The 23662-nt window shown below is 37.7% G+C and overlaps 1 protein-coding gene across 7 annotated transcripts in view; it reads right to left on the reverse strand.

Moving 5' to 3' along the window:
* nrxn1a (neurexin 1a) overlaps positions 1 to 23662 on the reverse strand; it is a gene marked incomplete at its 5' end in the record, with an annotated part of 214886 nt that overhangs the window by 26578 nt on the left and 164646 nt on the right. For 6 of the 7 annotated variants that reach the window (XM_079846107.1, XM_079846106.1, XM_079846108.1 and 3 more), the window contains 3 exons: positions 5064 to 5380; positions 6626 to 6715; positions 11255 to 11426. In XM_079846107.1, coding sequence (XP_079702233.1) covers positions 5064 to 5380; positions 6626 to 6715; positions 11255 to 11426 — 579 coding nt within the window. The remainder of the gene's footprint in view (positions 1 to 5063; positions 5381 to 6625; positions 6716 to 11254; positions 11427 to 23662) is intronic. The other variant, XM_079846112.1, reaches the window with a different exon arrangement.

Consider the following 23662-nt stretch of genomic DNA (forward strand, 5'->3'; position numbering starts at 1 on the left):
TACATGGGTCAATGGCGACATTCTTTTTTTTTGGTCTCATCTCCGTTTATCCAAAAATATATTAAAAATGCAGTTCATACATAAAATGACTTGAACACACATCTTTTATGAGGAGCATGTTTAATTCTTGAATTAAACATCCTTTTTTTGGGTTCAGATTGTAAAATATAATGTGGTGTGACTCCTCAAAAACACTGATATTTATGAAATAACATTTAATAATGAATGATATTTGAAAAAATTTACTTGAAAATATATAATAATTGAAAAAAAAAGTTTAAAATTGTATCAAATCATTAGGTGATTAAAATTAGGCTGTAACTGATGCTATTTACACCAAGTGTTAATAGCAACTAGATTCTATTTACACTTAGTGTAAATAGCAATTATCACTAAGAAAATATGCTACTTTCACTTAAAGTTGTGAAAGTGAAAATAGCTGTAGATGCTATTTACTAAGTGAAATAGCATACAAAGTTGATATATTCTACTTACACCATATAAAAGTAGCAGTTCTTTGCAATATGTGTAAATAGTAATTACATGTAATTTATACTTTATTTTGACAGATGCATACTATTTGCACCTCAGTGTTGTTGTACATTAACAGGATGCAGTAATAACAGAGTAAATGATTATATTTATTAAAATTATTAAATGGATGCCGCCTTAATGGGACAATAAAAGCCCTCCCTACCCCTAACCCTATCCAATAAATACTTTTATTATTATTATTATTAAACATTTCGTTAGGCACTTTATTTCCACATTTAGAACATTTTCTTAATTTTTATTGAAAACAAATGCCTTTCCAATGTGATTTGTGATGAGAAAAGGGATAAGAACAAGCTCTTGCAAAAGGCGGATTAGAACCCGGGTCGATCGCGTCAAAACCAAGATCCTTTAGGCATACGATTTACTAATTGCGCCACTGAAGACGTTGAAATTAGAGCTTAGATCGGGCTCAAAAAAATCAAGCCTGACCCTACCCGAGCCCATGCACGTTGTGTCCGAGCCAGGCCTGACACATTAACTGTAATTATGAGCATTTTTTAATACGTGGGCGTTCTGAGAACAAGCCTGTAATGAGCGAAGCGGACGGGTGTGACGCTCAGCTCAATAATCCGCTCTATGCAGGCGTGCGCTCATGAACCGTTCACTTGTAAAACAACGCTCTCTCAAATCCCGCTCAGACATGACATGCATCTGTACTGAGGGTGAGATGAAGTCGCGCAGGAGCGATCACATGCATTGCACATGAACTTGAGTGCATCTCATAAATAAACGAAACTCAGAAGGCTACTTTCCTCACAGACATGAGAAATATGTGTATAGAAAGCTTGAAATGTTTACTTTTCTTTAGCTTCTAGTTAAGAAAAGAAATAGACTAGTTGAGCAATGCGCAGTGTTAACGCGAGCAGCTCATGACTGGCGTCTCGGAGCATTTCTGAATGCTGCACTTCATCACTACATGTGCTGTGAGTTTAACACGCATTTTTAGACTAATCCTGACTTGTGCAACTTTGTACACATTTGTTTCTTAGTTGTAGTATTACTTTGCTAAAAATATATATTATTTCTGATTATGGCATAGCTTTCTGCCCACCCAATTAGGCTAATAAAGTAATGATAAAAAAAAAAACACAAACGATCAAGGGCCCGGCCCGAGGATAGTGCCGGGAAATCGGGCTCGGGCTGGGAATGTAAACTCTAGTTGAAATACAAGCGCTTTTTTAAATGTTGTTTGGCCCAACCAGGAATTGTTAGTCGGAGCTAGTGCCAATAGCACTTGCCAACAAGGCCCGCTATTTGCACTTGGTGTGAATAGACACCCCGTTAAAATAAAAAGGTGCTGTATGTACATTTTTCACTTTACTAAAACATAAAAATACCATATATGTTTGCAGATATTTAGGAAACATGCTAAATTCACCTACTTGTTTCTGAGAAAAACTATGCTACAGCCAGTTATTCTACTTTGAAATGTGCGTTCCGTGTCTGAATGTCTGTTTTTGTTTTGGTCTGTGCAAATCCGCACAATGCCAGTTTACCCAATAGTATTTCGACACCCCGAGTTGCCAGTTGGCGGAGAACACTGCATATTGCTGCCATGGAAGCCAGCAAACAAACTGGGTCAGAGATCGCAGATTCTACCCGACCTAAAAAGCCATCTATTTGAAAATCTCTCTGAACGAGAGCACATTAAAACGCAGATAAATCAACTCATCAGCTCACAGTGTGGCTTTCATTGTCAATTGCGTTCGCTGTTGCGTGTCCTCAAGCTGGCAACCTGCGTGAGTGTCGAGTCTGAGGAGGAGGAGGCGGGGGAAACGACAATCTCCAATATTTTGAATTTGGACTGCAGTACCCATTTCGACCACTAGCTGTCAATCCTACATTCCGCACCTTTAATCGTTTTTGAATAGTTTCTTTTTCCTTTCCTTTTAAAAGATTTTTCTTTATTGTGAACATTCATATGTCACTAACCCTATATTATTTAATATAATCAAATAAGAATTCATGTTCGTTTTTCAGCTTGTTCAATTCAAAAACTTTTCATGCAGATTGAACAATTACTTGTCTATGCAGCTAACTATTCCTTAGCACACTGCACAGTAATTTTCACACTCTCAAGTGACACTTAAATTCCTTTAGCCCTTCTTCCAGATCTCGGCTAATTCAAGGATGTTTAAGGGGGAGACCTCGGCGGACACTCTGGAAAAGTGTTAAGAAGATGGAGAGAGCCCAAGAAGTTCCATTAGCTCTTATTATAGAGAGCTCTCCGGTCTAATGGCTGCTCCTGTCTATTGGCATCACAAAGGCCTGTAATCAAAGAACCACAAACTCCTCTTTGATTTCACATCCCTCTCTATCCAGCTTTTATCATTAATTAGATATTAAAAATCCATCTTAAAAAAATGAAGCAGTTGATTTGGACAGCGCAGCTGTGCAGAGAGAGAGAAAGAGATTGTAATGGATGATAATGGAGCGCAGATGGCGCAAACTTAGAGAGTGGCGTAGACACTGCTGTGCCGAGAAGAGAGGAGTCTCATATTTCCATGGCAACATTTACCATCATTGTCGGTGCGCGGAGGGCGGCAAGCCCACCATTTTGTAATGCAATCCACAGATGAGGCCATGATAAGCCAACCTCACGATTGGGCGCGAATAGATCGAAATATCTGTTATTGCACAACTATCACTTTCACACAACGTGCCTGGAGTGCCCTTGAGCAGGGAGGTAATTTAATATGCAGTGCCAGAATCAGTTTTAACCATATCAAATTACGATTTTATTGTTGTGGAGGCTAAATCACAGTGTGTAAAGTCACGCACGAGGAGACGAGACTGAACTGGCCTTGGCAAGCCTGTCAATCACTCCGCTCAGCCTCGTGCTCTGACATGTAATTACAGTGCCACCGTAATTAGAGCTCACTGTCAGAGCCCTAAATGATGCCGGAAAGAGCGAGACCGTCCGGAGAGAAAAACCTGCAAGATGTAAAGGAGAAAAGCATGTCCAAATACACGCCACTCATCTCCCCTACTGATTTCTCCCCTTTATGGCCCTGTTCCATTTGCCTGTGGGTTCTTCTCTCTGTTCACACAGACTTATTGACTGACTCTAGTCTCCCAACATCCCCCGGCACTCTCTCTCATCCTGAGCCACAGCACATCCACAAAAGAAACGGGCCAATCACTTTATGTCTGAAAGCAATTGAACTGTGCCGGGCCGAAACCCTTTGCCGGTTCGATAATGTGCGATCCAGCCACGGGCACGTCTTTAAGTGCCCCGGTCTTAGACTCGAGGCCTCTTTTGCTTGAGAGAGCATGGAGTTCAGTTTAAACCGGCCTCGTTGCTGTCTGGGTCACTTATTGAAACACCACTTATAATGGTTTGGATGGTAAAAGAGAAACTGAGCGAGTGTACGCGAGGGGAATAAAGAGAGAAGAGGAATAAAGAGAGAAGCCGAGAGTAATGATGTAGACGGCCAATAACAGCACAGAGCTAAAACACAACACACTGACCCAGACAACACACAGCCTGTCTGCTTCAATCTGATCGTGCCGATCGGTTCCAACACTTTGAGCCAATGAATCTTCATCTTCTCCATGGCCTTTATAGTTGTTTATGGTTTCTGGATAAATCCTTCAAAGTCAGACCTATTCGCCAATAAATAATTTCGACCAATTTATGAAGTGAAGAAGCATTTGCTTAAAGATTGCAAAGCATAACTAGCATAACATGTAACAATGGCTTTTCCAAGCCTGTAAAACACAATTTTGAAGGTGCACTCAGCATTGTTTACCTCATTAAAAAGATTTTATGCACAAAAAATATTACTAGGGCCTGGCCCAATACCCACACTTGCACGTGTGTATGCGACAGGAAGTGCCCAAGACTGTCAAAGCTCAGTGCCCTTCAACTAAATCCGCTTTGGAGCGGTGAGACCAAGCTACTCGCGTGTGCGGAAATCGTTAGAAACTTCGCAGTGCAAATTAAACAAATTAGTTAAATGGATTAAATGTTAGTATTGGTACAGAGATGAGTATGTGTATTTTGTAAAACGTGTTTACAACTGCATCTGCTTTTTATCACTTAATTAGAAGCGCCACAATTAAATTGTGTCATCTGTTAAATAGGGACTACTGATTAGACATTTAGAAGTTTAGTGCCAAGTATAAAATGTGTAAACAAAGCGCTGTAAGCCAACATGCTCCAAATGTGTAATCAAAAGTTCTACGCACACACTTATGGTCTTCACACCCACTGAACATTTGCGCTAAATACTAGTCACCCAACTGTTCTCCGACATTTAGCAATCATGTCTGACTGTTAACAGTGCATTTTTAGAAAGGCATCGTTAACTAAAACTTTTGCTGTTCCATGATAAGTCAACAATCACTGAGTGCATCTGTAAAATTCACGGTTTATTCCAAGTTTGTCATGAACGAAAGAACCCTGGTGTTTTCCAATCCATCACATTCTGACAAGGAAGAAAATAACGCATCACACACTCAGCTTTCACAGGATCATATTGAACTAGAATAAAGGGGCCGCTGACCTGTGGGGTTGTCGTCTGCTTGCCCTGGCGGTTGGATGCAGTTGTAGTGGTAATGTCGGTGATGGAGGGCGACGTTTCTGAGCGATTGCCCGTTGCGGATGCACTGGACTGGGGCGTAATAGAAGAGGAGGGCATATCTCCCACTAGTCGGGCACTACCCTCCACACGCACGTTGGGGTCGCCCTCGGCGGCCATGTTGAGCACTTTTAGGCCATTGTAGTAAAGCCCTGAGAGCTGGCCCTGGAAGGGCCGACTGCCCTTCTCCCAGCCTCCAATCTTTATGGTGGTCTGACTGTTGAAGATGGTGAGCTGCCGACCTGCCGGAGAAGAACGTTACAGAAAATACAAGAGTGTTCAACGGCCCGCTCCCCCACGCCGTAGAGACGCACACATACACATGCACACGCTACAAACATAGACGCGCACACGCACACGCACACACGCACACGAGAAAACAGAACTGATGGAAGTCCTGATGGTAAAACACACAACAACCGTAACCTTATTTTCCCTGGGGATCATGAAGCAATAAATTACACTAATGCTAACAGCAACACTGGTAATTTATCGACTGTAATTTAATGGCTGCTGTTGGCACAAAGTAAATAAATGAAGGGGATGAGAAAGCTGGGTCCCAAAAAAAAAATCAATGGGACTTTGCTAAAAGGACAATCAAATACATACTAAGATGAGAGAGAAAAAAATTATTCTGTATCCGTAAAAACAAATCTCCCCTTTTACGTGAGAAAATTACTGTTAATCTTTCAAATTACAAATTACAAAGCCTGTATGCACAGGTCTAGTAAATTTTTATTGAGATTGCCTTTCAGCAAGGGCAATGGCAATTAAAATCAATTAGACTGAAATAAGGTTTATGTGAGAATGGCTTTACAGCTACATGACACATTACAAATGATTCATCATGGTCATAATTCCATTGAAAAGGGAAAGCAAGAAAACAAGCAAACTTGAAAACAAATCACTTTAAACGATTCAATTTATTACATACATTGCAGCATGCATTCAAGTCTTTTCCCTTCTTGTGTGTTTAACTTGCTTGTTAAAGGGACTTCATATCTGATGCCAATAATCATTGAAGCTATTTAAGAGACATTTGCTTTGGGTTTTTAACTGTCCACTTTAGCAGTTTCCAAAAGAAATATGTTTAGCATGACAAGTAGATATTCATATATACATTAAATAGTGTGTATATCACTATGAATTCAAATGGACATATACTTTAATTAGTCATTTAGATTATTACAGCTGGACAATAACATTATTTAAATAAGTATTTTAATGATGTAAACATATTTTGTTAATGATTGAACTAACTTCAGTTATCAGTATATTACCAGTCCCTTTAACCTCTGACAGGTTTACAAGTACAGTATAACAACACATTATTGAACTGTACAGTGCAAATATTACAAACTACATTTGTTTAATTTTAAACTTGGTTATACAGGGGATTTATGTTTTAGATGGTTTATTTGCTGTGCAAAATATCACTTGCTTATGATCAAATTATCTTTTATTTAAAGTTTTAATCAGTGTTTTACCTTTGTCGAGTAGCCATTCGTCAACTACTCGACCAAGCCGATATGGGATTCGCTGTCTAGCAATCGCCAGGCGTTCGTTATCAATGTTGCCTTTAAAGTTTAAAGAGACATTTCATTGTTAAAAATCTGAAAGGTCAAAGATTAAAACCTACAGTGAAACATATGCCCTAACTGTCTGGTTTTTTTTCTTTATCCTCTTTATCCTCTCATTTTTTTTATTTGGAACACCAAGGTTGCATACATAAGAATGCTGAAGCTTTACAGTCAATTAACTCGAACAATTTAAGCAAACAAATTAAGCCTATTTTAATAGAAGTGCTATGTTAAATATGCACCTACTCTTCTTGTGTTAAGAGAAACCAACCAAACTCAATCACGTTTATACAACATATCACTTCTTTACATAATACATTTACAAAATAATCCTTTTAAATCTTTTTAGCAGATTTTTCATCTAGTTATACATGAAAACTAGCTCATTTTAATCTAAATATTGTCATTACAGTACATTCCAGCGTTTTGCAACCAATTTGATTTTAGCTTCACATTTGCTATCTAATCTAAGGTATTTTCAGTCATTTTTAATATGATAAATCTCACATTATCAGATCACAATACATTTAAAAACATCAAAGTAGCATAAAAAACACTCAAAGGATTAAAGCAACAGGAAGATTATCAGTTCATCAGTACTGCATGTAAGATCAGTCACTATTCATGTTCATGCTCCCCATGTGAATTTGAAATTGCTCTGACAAAAGCTTTGACCTCAGAGATGTCCGTATGCGCACAGTTAGGTACTAGTTCCCCACGGCCGGCGCCATGTGACCTTGAGCGGAAGCTGTGCTTAAATGTAGATATTTATGCAACATGTCCTGGTTGAGCCAACTACAGTAGCTCTATTCAATTGAGATTATTTGAAAACATTTACTCCTCTCCCATTACGGCCCACACATAATTACCACTCCTGACTTCGCTGTGAAATGTAACACGAACCTGACTTGCTCGGATTTCCAAAGAGTATAATTACGCTTCACAATTTTTACCCTACGAGCCATTAACTTGATATTTGTCAATCAAAAACGAGTCTCGCTTTCTATATGCGATTAAAGAATGATTAGAATATGAATGGTATTAAAATATTTCCTCCAACAGATGTGACAAAAGTAGTGTAGCAAGCGATGTGAGAGATTCAGCGAGAATTACTTGCAAATTTCAGTTCTAATGTGTCCTCATTTCCCACGTACATGTGAACACTAATTTTAATTCTTCATCAAACCTGTATGACTTTCCTTCTTTAATGAAAAAAATATAGAATATTTTCTCTTTTTCTTGTAATAAAAGTTAATAGGAAAATTTTTGGTGCTTTTTTGTCATCTGAGATTGATAGCCGGATCCGGAAAACAGTGGCAAGGACATTATTCAAACATTCTCCTTTTATGTTCTACAAAAGGAATAATGTCATACAGGTTTGTAATGACATAAAGGTGAGACATTTTGGTGAATTATTCCTTTTTGGCACCAAAGTTGAAGCTTGTACCACCTCACATGAATATGGCTACTACATTCGACCTGCACTTTTGAGCTCTTTATTCTGACACTGAAATGGCATGACTAAATTGCTTCTCAAACACAATACAATACTGTTTTTGATAGGTGATTGCAGAAGGAGAACACCCGTTGACAGGGAAATAAGGCTTCCTCTGGGCTGCACATAAGGACAAATGGAGTGCTTGATTCTGGACTTGAGTCTGAGAGTGCCGATATTCTGCTGTGAGAGCAAAAAGAAGCCTGAAACTCAGTCTATAATGAGTCCCCCTTTCTTTATACTTTCCTTCATTTGTATTTCCCCCCTTCTTTAAATCTCTCGTTTTCTCTCTCCTACCACGTGCAGTCAGGTCTAACTCGGATTTATTTCTACTTGTGCACTTTACCTAGAGTAATCAAGAGTGAAAGGAGTAATTTGTCTCAAATCATAGCTTAAAAGAAGCTAGATAAGAAGGGGAAAAAACAAAAAGGAGCTCTTGAAGCGGGATGGACTGGATGACTAAGGGCAAGTTGTGTGCATGATTGCTTGAATGCACATAAACGCACAAACGCATGCACGCAGGCCCACCCACTCATACACAAAAACACGCAGTGGTCATGTTTTGCTGAAATGAGGGGGCAGTTGCCTGAGGGCCTCTATAAAGTGAAAATGACTGCCTATTTAGCTTAGCATGCTAACAGTCTGACACTCATGCTAACAGTCTGAACACTTTGTAAATATTAGGCTAAGACGCTTTCCTGCTTCAGCAAAGGCATTTAAATAATCCAAGAAAACATTTCTGTGCTCTTATATCTGTTCTGGATCCATTTGTAATGTTAGGAAATGCACAGCGTTTTTCAAAGACATGATCAACACCTCAATTTATCCCCCCGCCAGTCTAAACCTCATGCTGTGGCCATTTTGTGCAATTTTGAGCTGTATGGCAGTAATTCTGTTTTGAACATTACAGGTTTTTTTTTTTTTTTTTTTTACTATATATGGAAAAGGTCCACTTTAGTAATTTGCGTCCATCAATCTCTTCAGATGGACATGAAGCATAGGCGATTGTCAGAATTTTTCATCACTTTTGCTGAAAACAGTGACTGTAATAAAGCTATCTTCGTTTATTTCACTCTCAATCCATTCCTTTACAGACTTTAAGAAACATTACATTAAAGGAATAGTCAAAAATGAATATTCTGCCATCACATACTCACCCTCATGTCGACTTTTTTTCTTTTGTTGAACACATTATTTGTCTCAGTGTTTTTGTCTATACGGTGGGTTCCTGTGCTGTTTTAGGCTCCACTCACTTCAAAAACAGTCAGTTAACTCAAAATATCTTTTGCGCTTTGCAAAAGAAAAACATGATTGTTTAATTTTCATTTTTTGGAGAACTATTGCTTTAAGGATTATCCTTTCCACCAATGCGCTCACCATTATACTGAAATCAAGATATAAAATGCAATACAAAATGCTCCAGACATGTATCAAATGACATTTAGATGCCATTTTGATGTAATTTAAAATTTAATTTGATTTAAAAAAGTAAATCAGACAATACTTCAGGGAGATTGGAGTTGAATATATGCGTTTCATTTTGAAAAGCTTTTATATATAATATATATAAATACTCGTTTAGATGAAAGAGTGATAGCATAGGATATATATATATATATATATATATATATATATATATATATATATATATATATATATATATATATATATATATATATATATATATATATATGTATAAAATTAAGATTACAATTTTTTTTTGTACGCTAAAGCTATACTAGTTACAGAACTAATTGTTCAAGATAAACAAGCTTCTCTTTTTGTTCTCCCTCGAACTGGTTGTCAATTTAAATTCTATGCATTTATTATCTCGTCTAATGCGGAGTCAATCAAGCGCTGATTAAAATGAAGCGGTCATGACTAATTTTCTTTTTTTAAATACTTCAGTGGAAAAGTTTCTTCCACTCTGCCACGGACATAAGATGCATTAGTATTCAGGCAATCACATGTGCACTGCTCACTAAATCCACTGACACAATGGAAACAGAAAGCCGAGAGAAAATGGCACATTACAATGGCTCCATTTTAACAAGCAATTGTCTTCCACTCTAAATGAAATACGCTGCTGGTATTTGGGTTGTTTGTTTACACTAAAACAATGAGAGGGTCTCGACTAAGGTAAAACAGTTCCTCTCTTTGTCTCCGTTTCTATTTCTATCCGTCTGCATTTTTAATAGTCGTGTTTCCAAGAACTATGTCTATATTTTATTTCATTGTATGTCCTAGTTTGCCTAAGCTGTTGTAAATACAAAATGTAAACTCTTCGATTTGGATAATCCTGTTAAGATTTGTATTGTTCTCCAAATGTAATAATACAAAATGCTATTCTATACAACCCATGTATCTACAGCTGAACCTAGTTGCGTTTTCCCTGCAAATTTTGAATTTAATGATGAGCCGTATTGAACGCAATGATGAGCAACGGACGGCAACGTAGCACTTATGGGAGGCATGAGATTTTCCGAGCTTCATTACCACTTCAGTCATCGAACACTCATAATTTACCATCAACCATCTCTCACGTCTGCTCTCAAGAAGAAAAGAAGTTTGCGAGAGCAAATAATCTCAGTAATGGAAGAGATGGTTTACGAAGAGCTTGAAGTAAAATACAAATTAAAAGACTAACACAGCCGCCTCCTTTTCATCATGATTGACAAACGAGAGCAATGGGATTATTTCTCATCTCTGATCTCTTGTCAAGCTTTTGTCAGGGCTTTTCAGGCGACTGAGAGGCTGGTGAATTTGATAACCCTGGCTCTGACATTTTCAGCCTTCTAAAGCCCCAAGAGCAATCATCTCTGCTGACATTTGGAAAGGATACCAGGGTTACCTTTTTTTTAACTGTGAGAAACCACAATCACAGACAAAGGCATTTTGTCCTTAACCCTGTGATTCATACTCTTTTTCCTGAGCTCTGCCAGCCTTTTATTGTTCCCATTGTGCATAGCTGCATGGCTTAGATTGTGTGTGAATGTGTGTGTCTGTGTGAGAACATGCGTATAAAGGCTTAGGGCTCTTACCTGTTGGGTAACGCTCAATGACTGGCAGATCATCCACCTGCAAGGTGGCGTTACCACCACTTCTCGTAAAGCGAACTATGTGGTACTTTCCATCATTTACAAACTTTGAGGTTTCTTCAATGTTTATGTCATCGGTGCCCACATTGAACACCACTCTGATATTGCCTTTTTCCTGTAAAGAGAGAGAGAAAGGAACAGAGAAAAAAAGAGGGAGAGGAATTTAAGATCAGACATTCTGTTCTGATTCGCTCCGGTCAAGTTATGTTCCCTGGCTTATTTTAGCACATGAGCATCCCTCTTAATGAACACCTTTCGGAAGACAGTTTTTGATTATTAATAAAGGCCCTCATAAAGAGGCAGCTATACTCCATCTTAACTGGCAGAATAACAGATGTAGCAAATTTATTGAGGACCAAACAAGGTGATAGTTTATCAGCCTGTGCACAATTTCTGCTGACAGCACAATGCATCAGAAAAGATTTACCTCCACTTTAATTCGGCAGCAAAAGGCGGCATTCATATTTAATAACAAAAATATCTATAATTTATGTTTTAATGAGGCTATTACATGAAGGGAATGAATAGTAACACAGAAACTGATGATAATTAGTGAGGATATATTTGTTATGTCTGTGTACATTAAGAGAATGCTACGGTTTTGGTTAATACGTTTAGTAAATATTATATGAAATCCAATTTAGTATGTTTTATTGCATTAGCTATGCGATATGCAAGTGATAATGTACAGTCAGAGACTCATTATGACAAAAATCCAGACAGTTTGATTAGGACACCATTGCACAGAGGGAGGGTATTGTTTCATCCTGAAATGGTTTATTTCGTTTTAATGACCAGCTGACTGTACACTATCCTGCACATTACATGATTACTTACCAATTAAAGAAACAAATGGACATCAAATATTGATTTCAGCTGAAATGATTTCATTATATGAGAAGAAAGGTAACGCTGAGTGATATGAGAGACAGACTGGTACGATGTTTAAAAAAAACAGCTCATTATATGGATTTTTTTTGTAGAATATTGAAGTCAAAAATGTTTAATAAAGGACCGCTTAACTGTATAACTGCCTGTTGTCGAAGGCAATTGATATCCTGTATAGCTGTGCAAGTGCCATGTCTCTTCTCTCACCCGTGTCCTCTTTCTTTTCTCATTGTAAAATAATTTCAACTCAATCTTTTTTGAATCAGTCCTTCAGGGTGATACATAACCCCTCAGATTTGTGTGGGGTTCCGATTTCTAATAAATATATAAAAAACATTGCTGATGGAAAGACATAAACTCACATGCTACATTTAGGGCAAAAGAATATTACCAGCAGCAAGCCGTAATTTTAAAGGGGGTGGCACGACTGCTGCAGATGTCAAAATAAAATTTACTGTGTCACACATTAAGCCTTGTAAACTAAATAATACTACTTTTTCATTCCCGTTCATGTTCAAAAGTTTCTCAACAAGCCTGCAGGCAGATAACATAATCGAATCACAGGAAATCACAGGAAAAAAAATAACCTTATAAGATTTTTTCCCCCTGAAATCAGCGCCTTAAGGCAATATGCTGGTCATACAGAATAATGTGTGACAGTCTCAGTGAAACGGAATCTAATCTGTATTCTGATGCAGCGCTTGTCATTTTCAGAGTAAATTCTCATCAATGCATGTTGCTGTCTTATTAATGTGAGCAGTGAGAGTGAAATCACCCTGTGCGCTTCACATCCGCACCACTAGATGGCCTCAATCCTTAATGGGTTCCGATTTGATGCAGCTCAGTGGGTGGGATTCACTTTTGCTAATTACAATAAAATGTATTCGTGTGCACACAATCTCTTCTCGTGAAAGCACTTGCTAATAATACTAACTCGATCCACGGTGCTCGTCTTATATAAAACAGTAACTATGCCCACTCTGTGCTCTGCTTGATGACCTACGTGCCTACATGCACTGCTTAGTTAACTAAAAACTTGTTGCAAACTTGTTATGAAAGCTATTACAAGCTTGCACATGAGCGCAAGCAATTGTGAAAATGGTTATTTGACAAATGTACGACAGATGGAGGCCATTAGCTTGAAAACATTGAAATAGTCTGCTGTGGGAACGTGTGGTCCTTCCGATTGATTTGTTGCCGGTTGCAAAAGCTACATGTGGCATTTGAAAATAATGAAATGAGGTGTGTATGAGAAGATCCCTCTGTGAATTCCCCTAATTCACACCTATCTGCAGGAAGAGAGCTAGCAGAGGACAAATCGCAACACCAGACTTCATTATACCCTCCCAGGAGATGTGTGTTTTTGTCTGGATACTCTCAAGCTTTCTTTTTCTGTCACACACACACACGCCCCATGTTGTCATCTCCAGCTGGGCAGAAGCTGGATGTTCCTTCCGCCTCTCACACCCCATAATGAAGACAGACTCTGCCCGTTAGCCCTATCCTCTTCCCATCACCGGGAACAATGGGGCAGCGTCTCCTTCACCCTGCTCTAACAGCGTTTCTCCAGGGCCAATCTCTCCCTCCCTGCCCATCTTTTCAGCTTTGTGGTCAGAGAAGTGATGTGAGAGCTTGGCCTGCACTCCAACGGGCTGTGACACTCCACGCCCCCTTCTAATTGGAGAACGACCTCTCTTTCACCCTTCCGGTAGCTGTCCTCATCCTTCATTCGGAGTTCTGGGACCAACACCAAGTGTGGCAGCCCTTTTGAAATCTCTGAAATGACAGAGTTGAATCAACTACATCCGGTCAAGGGGGAATATATACATTCTAATTAAGTCCGTAAGCAGGGCCTACAATTAACACTCGCCAAATGCGGGTCAAAATCGGCATTGGTGAGTATATGAAACGGTGTCAATTGCCAATTGGCCGGTATCCTTTTTATGAATCCTAACAATGCAATGTTGTGAGAACATGAGCGTGAACATGTACGTCACAAAAGTTTGAGCCTGGCCAATTTAAATATTCAAGCACAAGAAGACACGAAAGGGATCTCAATTCGTAACTTGCGCGTGGTCTGGGGAGTTTTAAGTGCACAAACATCCAAAGCAGTGTTTCAGAGAGCATGCGAATACTGAATTGCGCTCTCGTTCACGTCTTCTTGCGCTTGAATGGACAAATTCACACAAAATGATGTAAAAAAACAAACAAAAACCTGACAGTCTCGGCGAGTATCCTAGTAAACAAGTGAATGTAAATAGTCAAGAAAGACAACGCATGTATACAGTATCAGTATATTGGATCCATGCATTATGTCTTAAAGTGACAGGAGCCTAATATTCCTGCTGCTGTGTGTTTTTAATGTTAATCAAACAACAAAAGACAAAAATGATCTCTCACTGCTCTTAGTTAATTAAGTTAAGTTAATTAATCTACATTTAATTTATACAGTGAAGACTATGCAGTGTTATGATTTATTCAATTTCTATGGCTGAAAACTACTGTTGGACCTAACTGAAAAACCTGAAAAGCATTTGTATGTTTGCTCTTACTGTATTTATTTGTGCTATTGCATGTAATTTGATTATTTGCTCTTATTTTTTACTGACTGTCTTTAATAATGTTTTCAATTTATATTAGTTAGGCTAGTAGTTTTAGCTGAGGTATCGAAATTGGAATAGAGAATTGTGAATTTTTACTGGTATCAAAAATTGTGGTGTCCTTGCTGCCTGTTTTTGCAAAAACAGTTTTTAATTTTCTGAAGCCACTGGCCATTGGCCGGTGTGGCAAAAAGTTTGCTTTAGGCCTTGCATATAAGCATACATTAGTTCTGACTTGGACAAAGGGGCTCAGACCTTTGCAAAGGGCTTTTTCCTGCAAAAGTGGGCATGGTTTAAAAGAGACACCCTACGTCCTACATTCAGTCTCGGGTGTAATAATGTCCCAGTTTCACAGAATTTTCTGTTTAAAAAAAAAAAAAAAGAAAGAAGGCGGCTCTATTATGAATGCCTCAGGGGCTAAACATACGGGAGGGGAAAGCAAAATTGAGCCGTGACACCAAATCCCAGATTACCACAGAATAACAAATGTTTTGGGTGATGTGCTAAGGATTGTGTGTTCGCTAAATGATCCCTAAAGCGAGCAAAGGATGGGGTATCATTTAAAAGAAAGGCCTGGTTCCACATCACTGCATCTCGGCCGCCCCTGTCCGTCTCCAGCTTCGTGTCACCTCTCCACTGAGGCCTGCAGTGCTGCTCTAAATATAAAGAATTAATACAACTGGATTCTCATTAGACTCAATGGAAGTTGTTATAGCAACACTGTTCTCTAGAGTTCTCTCGTTTCTTGTAGGCAATTAGGTGACAACCACGGTGCCATCCTGATTGACAGAGCATTTCATCTACACTGGAACTGTGACGATCTCCCTCGCCAGACACAAAATAATCTAGTTGTTCTGAACTTGAGAATATGGATGTAAAAAATGAATTAGAAGTAGTTTAGAGGAGTAGGGTTTCTCGTGCTTCTAAATATACATCTACTATCCAGAACAGAAATGGGAACATTTGATAAAGCTAGGTGCAAAATTCTTTCATTTTGTTGACATATTAGACATACAAGACATGACATAAAAGGTTTTTTTGCACAGGGGATTTTGGATATCTATTTTTATTCACTCCATAAATCAGAAAACACTATCAACAGCCAGAAATTTTTTTTTTTACCATGTTTTTAGGAAATGTTAAATAAATCAGGCAAATGGTATATAAATAAAACATTCAGAATATAGATGGACTAAAACTGGAAACATTTCTGGCTCAGTGCACAAGAAAAAATTAATTTTAAGGAAAAAAAAAGATAGGATATATAGTAATTATTTAATAAAAAATAAATAAATAAATAAAAAAAATTCTGTTCTGTGCTAGATTAACTGAGACTTGTTACAGCACTTGCATATTGTTGATATTGTTGCCCTTGGACTGCTCTAGCTGCTTCTATTTCCCTCATTTGTAAGTCGCTTTGGATAAAAGCATCTGCTAAATGACTAAATGTAAATGTAAATGTAAATGTAATTGAAACCTACAGATGCAAATAGATAAAGTGTAATAAAATAAACACTTAAATGAGTACAGTATTTTGGATGTTTTCTTTCCACTAGTCTGAAAGAAGACATGTTATGGAAACAAAATAGTCCAAAATCTCAAAATTGACCAATACCTGAAAAAACAATGGTTTTGACTATAGTGTTTACTGCTTATTAATTTACGGCTTATTAATAGTTAGTAAGACGTTTTTGTAGCATTTAAGTTTAGGTTTTGGTAGGATTAAGCAATGTAGAATATGGTAATGTAGAATAAGGTATTAATATGTGCTTTATAAGTACTAATAAACAACCAATATCCTCAGAATATGCATGCTAATAAGCAACTAGTTAATAGCGAGAATTGAACCCTAAAATAAAGTGTTACCCAGTGTACTTACCCACAAAAGTACTCAGTAATGTAAGGTAACTACATGGGTTATGTTAAGTTTTAGGGGTAGGTTCAGGGTTAGTACCTAGTTATTACCCAGTTATTGTCATTACTACAATAAGTACGTAGTATGTACATGCGAAACAGGACTGTAAAATAAAGTGTTTCCAAATCCACCCCATTGACTGTTCCTTTTGTGCAGGTGTAGGTAGAGGTTTGGAACAACATGAGGCTGAGTAAATAATGACATACATTGAATTTTTGGGTGAACTATTCCTTTAAGTTATAAATAAATCAATGAAATAGGCCTAATTGTGAAAAAAGCAGAATGTTCCATCAAGAGGAGCCAAACACACACACACACACAAAGGGCCAGGGTGGTTGCTCCGGAAACCTGGAGGACAGAAGAGCCACTAATGATGTGTCTTATTTAGGAAAAGGTGCAGGCAGAAGCTTATGGAGTATGACGGAGTGTGTGTGCCACAGCGGGGATGCTGATCTACCATGGCATTCAGCTTAAATGAGCTGGTGCATCCAGGAAACCTCAGCCACTTTACATAAAGAGCCTCTCAGTAATGCTCAAGCTAATACCAAGGGAATGCGCTTTAATTGGATAGAACACCCAGACATGCAATATACGCTCTCATAAATAACTTGTGTTTGATATTAGATCAAAATATCACACCGTGTGTGACACGCTCCGGAGTGCATGCGCCCTTATGTTTGAGTACTGCAGGTTTGGTGAAACAGATAAATTTGTTGTGTCCGCAGAATAATTCCACTTTGGCAAGCAGTTCTTGTTGTTTCACCCCCTCCTCCTCCTCCTCCTCTCTTTCCTTGTGTCTCTCTCTCGCTCTAGCGTTCGCTCGCTCTCACAATCTCTCTTTATCTTCTGGTAAGGGCTGGATCTGGTGAGATCATGAATCTTTTTGGCAGCAGAGAATTCTTTTCCAAGTTCTCTAAAAACTGAAAATAGCACTCTGTCCTAGTTCCTCTCGAACCTGAAAACCACATGCACTCTATGGGCGTTGTCTACAAAAGCCATCCAAGAAGCCACGCATATTATCTCCCTACTGCAGTACCGAGCTACGAGTTCCCGAGGAAAAAAAAAAAACTAATACAAACGGCGGCCTGGATGCAATATCTCTCGCAGACAATATCATTTCATATTACAATCGACAAATCCAAGGCGTAGTGAAGTGTTGCTATTTTTGCAGTGATCCTTGTCAACCCGTCACTGGTCTTCAATAGTAACACGTTCTTTCATGCACTGACTCTAATCTGAAGATAAAAGCGTGGTAAACATTTAAAAAAAAAAAAGCGAAAGGAAAGAGTGGGCTGAGTTTGTCACAAAGAGAGCGTTTAAAAGAACACCTGTCTCTTTTATTTTGATGAATAAATTTAAATATTCAGCTTTTACTTCTGCTGCCATCTGTCTGCTTATCCTTTCAGATACTAAAGATAGCAAAGGCACAGTTTGCCATATGGCGCACTTATTCAAGAATAAATGGCTGACGAAGACCAAACGTTAAATCGTCTGTGGCCAGTCAAACTGTTCTCCACGCCACTCGTAAATTGCATAATGACCTGGCATATAGTTTGACGGTATGTAAAAATGACAGCGTGCATGAATGACTTGTACTCAAATTATGCGGGTAAGTGGATGGAGGAAAATAAGCGTCGCTGGGTTTCGACGTAGAGGAGCAAAATGGCATTTTTCCAAACCACTGGCTGTTTCCATCTAAGCTGCTGGGTGGAGACAGGCATAGTCCGCACTGACGGTATGAGGTCAGCAGACACTTTACTGTCACTCAGAGCCATGTCACACGTCACTCATGTCTGACCAGGTATGTCCTGCCCACTCAGACACAATTGAAGCAGAAAATCAGCATCTGTCACTCTCATTCACTTTCACCTTCATCCAAATGCGAGCGCCTGTGCGTGCATGTGAGCATATGAATCTCTTTGACTGCCTGGAGTCACTTTGACTGTTTACCACACTAATATATATATTAGTATTATATATATATATTATCACTATATATATATTATATATATATTAGGGATGCAACAATACAGTTAGTCCATGGTTCAATACATACCTCGGTTTTTAACCACAGTTTTCGGTTCGGTTCTGATGGCTTGTCACATCAGTTTTTTGCTATTCTATTTTAAGCAACAGGAACAGCAAGAGGTTAAGGAGAAAAAATACAATTTTTTTTCTTTATTTTCTTTCTTTCTTTTACTTAAAAAAATTGAAAAACCTTACTTAAACTTAAAACTTTACTTAAAAAAAACCTTGTACACATTCCTAGTGTATTGTAAAATATAAAATAAATATATATAAAGATTTACACTGGCAGCTCAGAGCAGTACAGCAGCATTTAAGTGTGAAATTGAATGAATAAATGTAAAATTAAAACACTACATAGACTTCACTATAAAATTTACATTGATTCTTATTAAAGCTACTGTATTAAAGTTTTTCAGTCAAGAGCAGTGAGTGATTTTCTCTTTGTCTTTAGTTGTTGTATTAACATTAAAAGGATAGTTTGCTCAAAAATGAAAATTCTGTCATCGAGAAATGAATACAGGTTTGGAACAATATTAGAGTGAGTAAATAATGATATAATTTTAGAGGTGAACTGTCCCTTTAAGGACAGCGTGTTCACTATAGGCTGTGCTGCTGTCAATTTAAGACCTGTGCATCTAATATACAGACAAACGCCAATTTTACTTTCACTTTAGACATAACCGACTGTGTTTATGTAAACCTTGTGTTTATTTGACAGTATTAGCGAAGTAAGACGACTACTTAGTCCAGTAATCGCGTGTTTGACAGGCGTTTAGTGCGCGTGTGTTTAACCGGCAAGGCTGTAAAACACATGCAAATAATGAACTTTTTTGATTGTGAATAACCATAGTGTTCCGTGAGTATGACTCTACCACTAACGTGTGATGTGAATGCATGTCGCGTTGTTCAGAATTGGGATGGAGGCAAATTATAGAATTTGTAGAAAAATAATTAATTAAACGCAAAACCGAAAAAACGCAATTCACAAGGGCGTATTGAACCGTGAATGCTGTACCGAACGGTTCAATATTATATTGAGTATTGTGGCATCTCTAATATATATACACTGCCTGGCCAAAAAAACAAAGTCGCTGTTTGGATTTAAACAGGCAAATGCTTAAGAGTCTATGATTGCTCATAGACTGGAGTATGTATCTTTTCATTTTTTAAACAACTATGTAGGAAGAAACATGATGGTCATATTCCAGGATGAAAATGTCAAGATGCATCCATCAGGCTCAAATTGTGAAAGAATGGTTGGGAGGGAGCGTTAAGAATCCGAGCCCAGACATCTGAGTCCTTAAATTTAGTGAAAGTCTTTGGGATGTGCTGGACTCTTGCATTGTCAATACATGATCTTGACCAAAAATGTATGCACTTCTTGATGGAAATTACAGTGCAAAAAGATATTCTTCACGCTCCCTCCAAACCATTCTTTCACAATTTGAGCCTGATGCATCTTGACATTGTCATCCTGAAATATGACCATGGTGTGCCTTCCTACATGGTTGTTTAAGAAATGAAAAGCTACACACTCCATCAATTGGGGTTAGAAGAATTGTTGCCAAACATATAACCACAATAATCTAATATAGAAACACAATAATCACAACAATAATGATCCAATCATAGACTCTTCAACGTATATGTATATAAACTGAATATTTGCCCGGAAATGAGAATGATTTTCTTTCAGTGGAACAAAAAAAGGTGAATTTTTGAATAATATCCTGGCTGTTCTTTTCAATAATTCAAGTGAATGGGGACTGGGTCTGTGAAGCAGCAAAAGCAGTAAAACAACAAAAATTGTATCATGAAACTACTATTTTCTAAGTCTTCTGTGACTGAAATTTAAGTTGTAATACACTGATCTTCTCTTCTTCTGAAGCCTTGTACTACATACACTTCAGCCTTGCTATCACAGAAATAAATTACAAATATAAATAAAATAAAATATATTAAAATTCAATTGTTAATCAATTGTATTATTAATATTTCAGAATATTAAATTTTTTTGTATTATTGATCAAATGAATGCAGCCTTGGTGAGCATAAGAGACTTCTTTCAAAAACATTTAAAAAAATTTATACCAACCCCAAACTTTTGAACGATAGTTCAAGTCGAATAAACTATAAAAATGGCACATTGATGCTATGACTTTATTTGTTCTCTCATCACATGACCAAATGTCTATAGAGGTAATGACACCACTACAATGAAAAAGGTGATATTATACGGCTCAAAAACACTAGGGCCTGGTTTCACAGACAGAGCTTAAATTAGGACATTTGAAGGTGCACTTTGTACATTTTAGAGGCATCTAGCAAATTGCAACCGCCCACCGCTCCCCTTCTCTTTTGAAGCACATAGAGAAGGTACAGTGGCCGACACAGGACAAAGATGTTGTCTGAGACAGCAGAGCAGGGGCGCAGAAAACATTTTCAAAGTTGGGGGGGGGACAAACTTTAAGCAAAAGCCCAGATAGTAAGATCAAATTTCCAGATATTGGACCACCACTTCAGACTCACTGTCGGACCACCATCATATATTAAACTTGGCTGATCATTAATAGAATAATATTGATTATTATTAAAATACAAACTAAGTGAAATAAGAAGTACATATGAATAATCAAAACTTAGGGATGAGCAAAATGCCTGCAGAATGCCTTTTATGTGGGATGCCTCAACTTTCAACCTCGCACAATTCTACTTTGATAAATTTTGATTACGGGTGTGCGATGTATTGACAAAAATGACCTCAATATTTTCTAGGATGCTATCGATAACGATAATTAAACAATATCTTTCTGAGTGTGTTATTTGCTGGTACTTTGGCAGGTGTAGGACTGATGTGGACAGCTGACTCCTAAAGTTTTTGATATTCTTCATATTCTGTGTGGTTGGCAGTTCACAGCAGTGACAGAAATTATTTTTCCAATACGTTTCAATATATTTTTTACCTTTTTATGGGCCTTATTACCTTTTATAATTTTTTTAAACCTAGTTGTTTGCATGTATCATCTTTCGTCTCAATTTCATAATTTAATCAAATTTAATTATAATAATAAGACACAATAGGGCTGTAACCAATCAAATTAAATAAAAAAAATTAATCTCTGCAATGGAGAGGAAAAACAGAAGCTTCATCTGAAGTGGCATTTATATGCATTTAGACTGTTTAATGCAGCTCAGAGGTGACAAATGAATAATCTGCAGTTACAAATATATAAATAATGTTTTGACGTTTTAAAGAGAAAACGTTGAAAATTGATATTTGAAATTATTTAAAAAATGAAAAGATACTTTAAATGTGAATTAGCAAGTCACTGTTATTGAGGGAGTCATTGAGATTCAACCGATTCATTCAAATGGCTGAACGAAGCATTTGACTATCGTAATCTATCTTAGTCACCGAATCATTGATTCAATTGATTCATTCAAAAAGCTGATTCATTCAGTAAGGAAGCCCACCCCCCTGTGTTTTGCTCAGAGACGCAATTACAGTGCTGTGGCTTTATTTTGAACTATTTTTGTTGGCGAAATACAGCAAAAACAGGCAATATGGAGTCTAAAATGTAAGTCACTTAATATTAACTTACTGTTTAGTAAACTGTATAAAATCAATATCGCTTTTTTTTTTTTGCTGATGCCTGGAGAAAAACTGCACTCTTCGTGTGATATTTATTAACTATATTAAATTATATAAATACAGAGTAAATCGTAAAAGAGTGCACTGTAAATGCGTACACGCACTGTCTATCCTACGAGTGCATGCACTCTCTGGGTGTTTGTGAGGGATATGCTCGATAATGTCTGTTGTAGCTATTTAAGAACATTTATTTTGGTTTCATATTTTTGTTACCGTTTAGGGCTACAGTAAAAACATGGTGGCGCAAAATGGTGACTTCACAATAAAGGGACCCATGGTAGATAGAAATGGCTCATTCTAAGGTAATAAAAAAACCATAATGGTTCAATGGTACACCAATGAAAACATAGTTATGTATAGTATATTGCATTTCTGTCAATAGATCCTCATAAATATTACACACTGCACCTTTAAGTAGCTTTTAGAAATTATTAGAACAAATAATTTTGATGTGCATCTTGAGACACAACAATGGCACTGACATAAGATAATTGCTTTCAGTTAAAACAGCTCAAACATGCATTTTAGTCTGGGACAGTGGGACTAGGTTTAAGCCTTGTCTGTGAAACCAGGGGTAGAAAAAAAAAAAGCACACGATTTACATGGACCACTTTGATAATCATTTTGTGGAGATTTCTTGTTATTATTAAATGCCCAAAAATTCTAACTTTGTGCACCACAGAAGCAAGAAAGTCGCAAAGGTTTGAAACAAAACAGGTTGAGTTAAAGGATAATATTACATTTTGGGTGATTTATCCCTTTAACATGGTCACTCTGCCTGTTCTGCTATTGCAGACAGGTGCTCTCTGAAGGGTGTTTATATTCACCTCCTTTCTTTACTTCTCTCACACACATTCTCTATCCCCTTGTCAGTACTACTGTTCACACCTCTGTACCTCTCACTGCTGAGTTAGCGGTGATCGTCACCATTCTTCAATTGGACTGATGTGCTCATTAGACTGCCCACACGCTCACACACTATTTTGGCATTGAGAGTGTGAGAGTTCAGAAAGTGCTAATGATTTGGTCAAACCCCGGGGTATAATCACTTGGCTTTGACTCGTTTACAGTCATCATCCATTTCTCCTTCACTCCTGTCCTGCTTGGCGGCTTGCATGGCTGCCACAAATGGCTGTCCGTCCGCAAGGCATTTGGCCATGGGTTCGAACACCTGGCAAGCTTATCCTGAGCAGAAGAAATGTTTTTAATAGGCCATTACCCCTTAAAACGCGCCGTTATGGTGAGTGAAAGAATGCATACGAATGTTT

This window comes from Gobio gobio, assembly GCF_949357685.1.
Source record: "Gobio gobio genome assembly, chromosome: 20".
Taxonomy (NCBI): Eukaryota; Metazoa; Chordata; class Actinopteri; order Cypriniformes; family Gobionidae; genus Gobio; species Gobio gobio.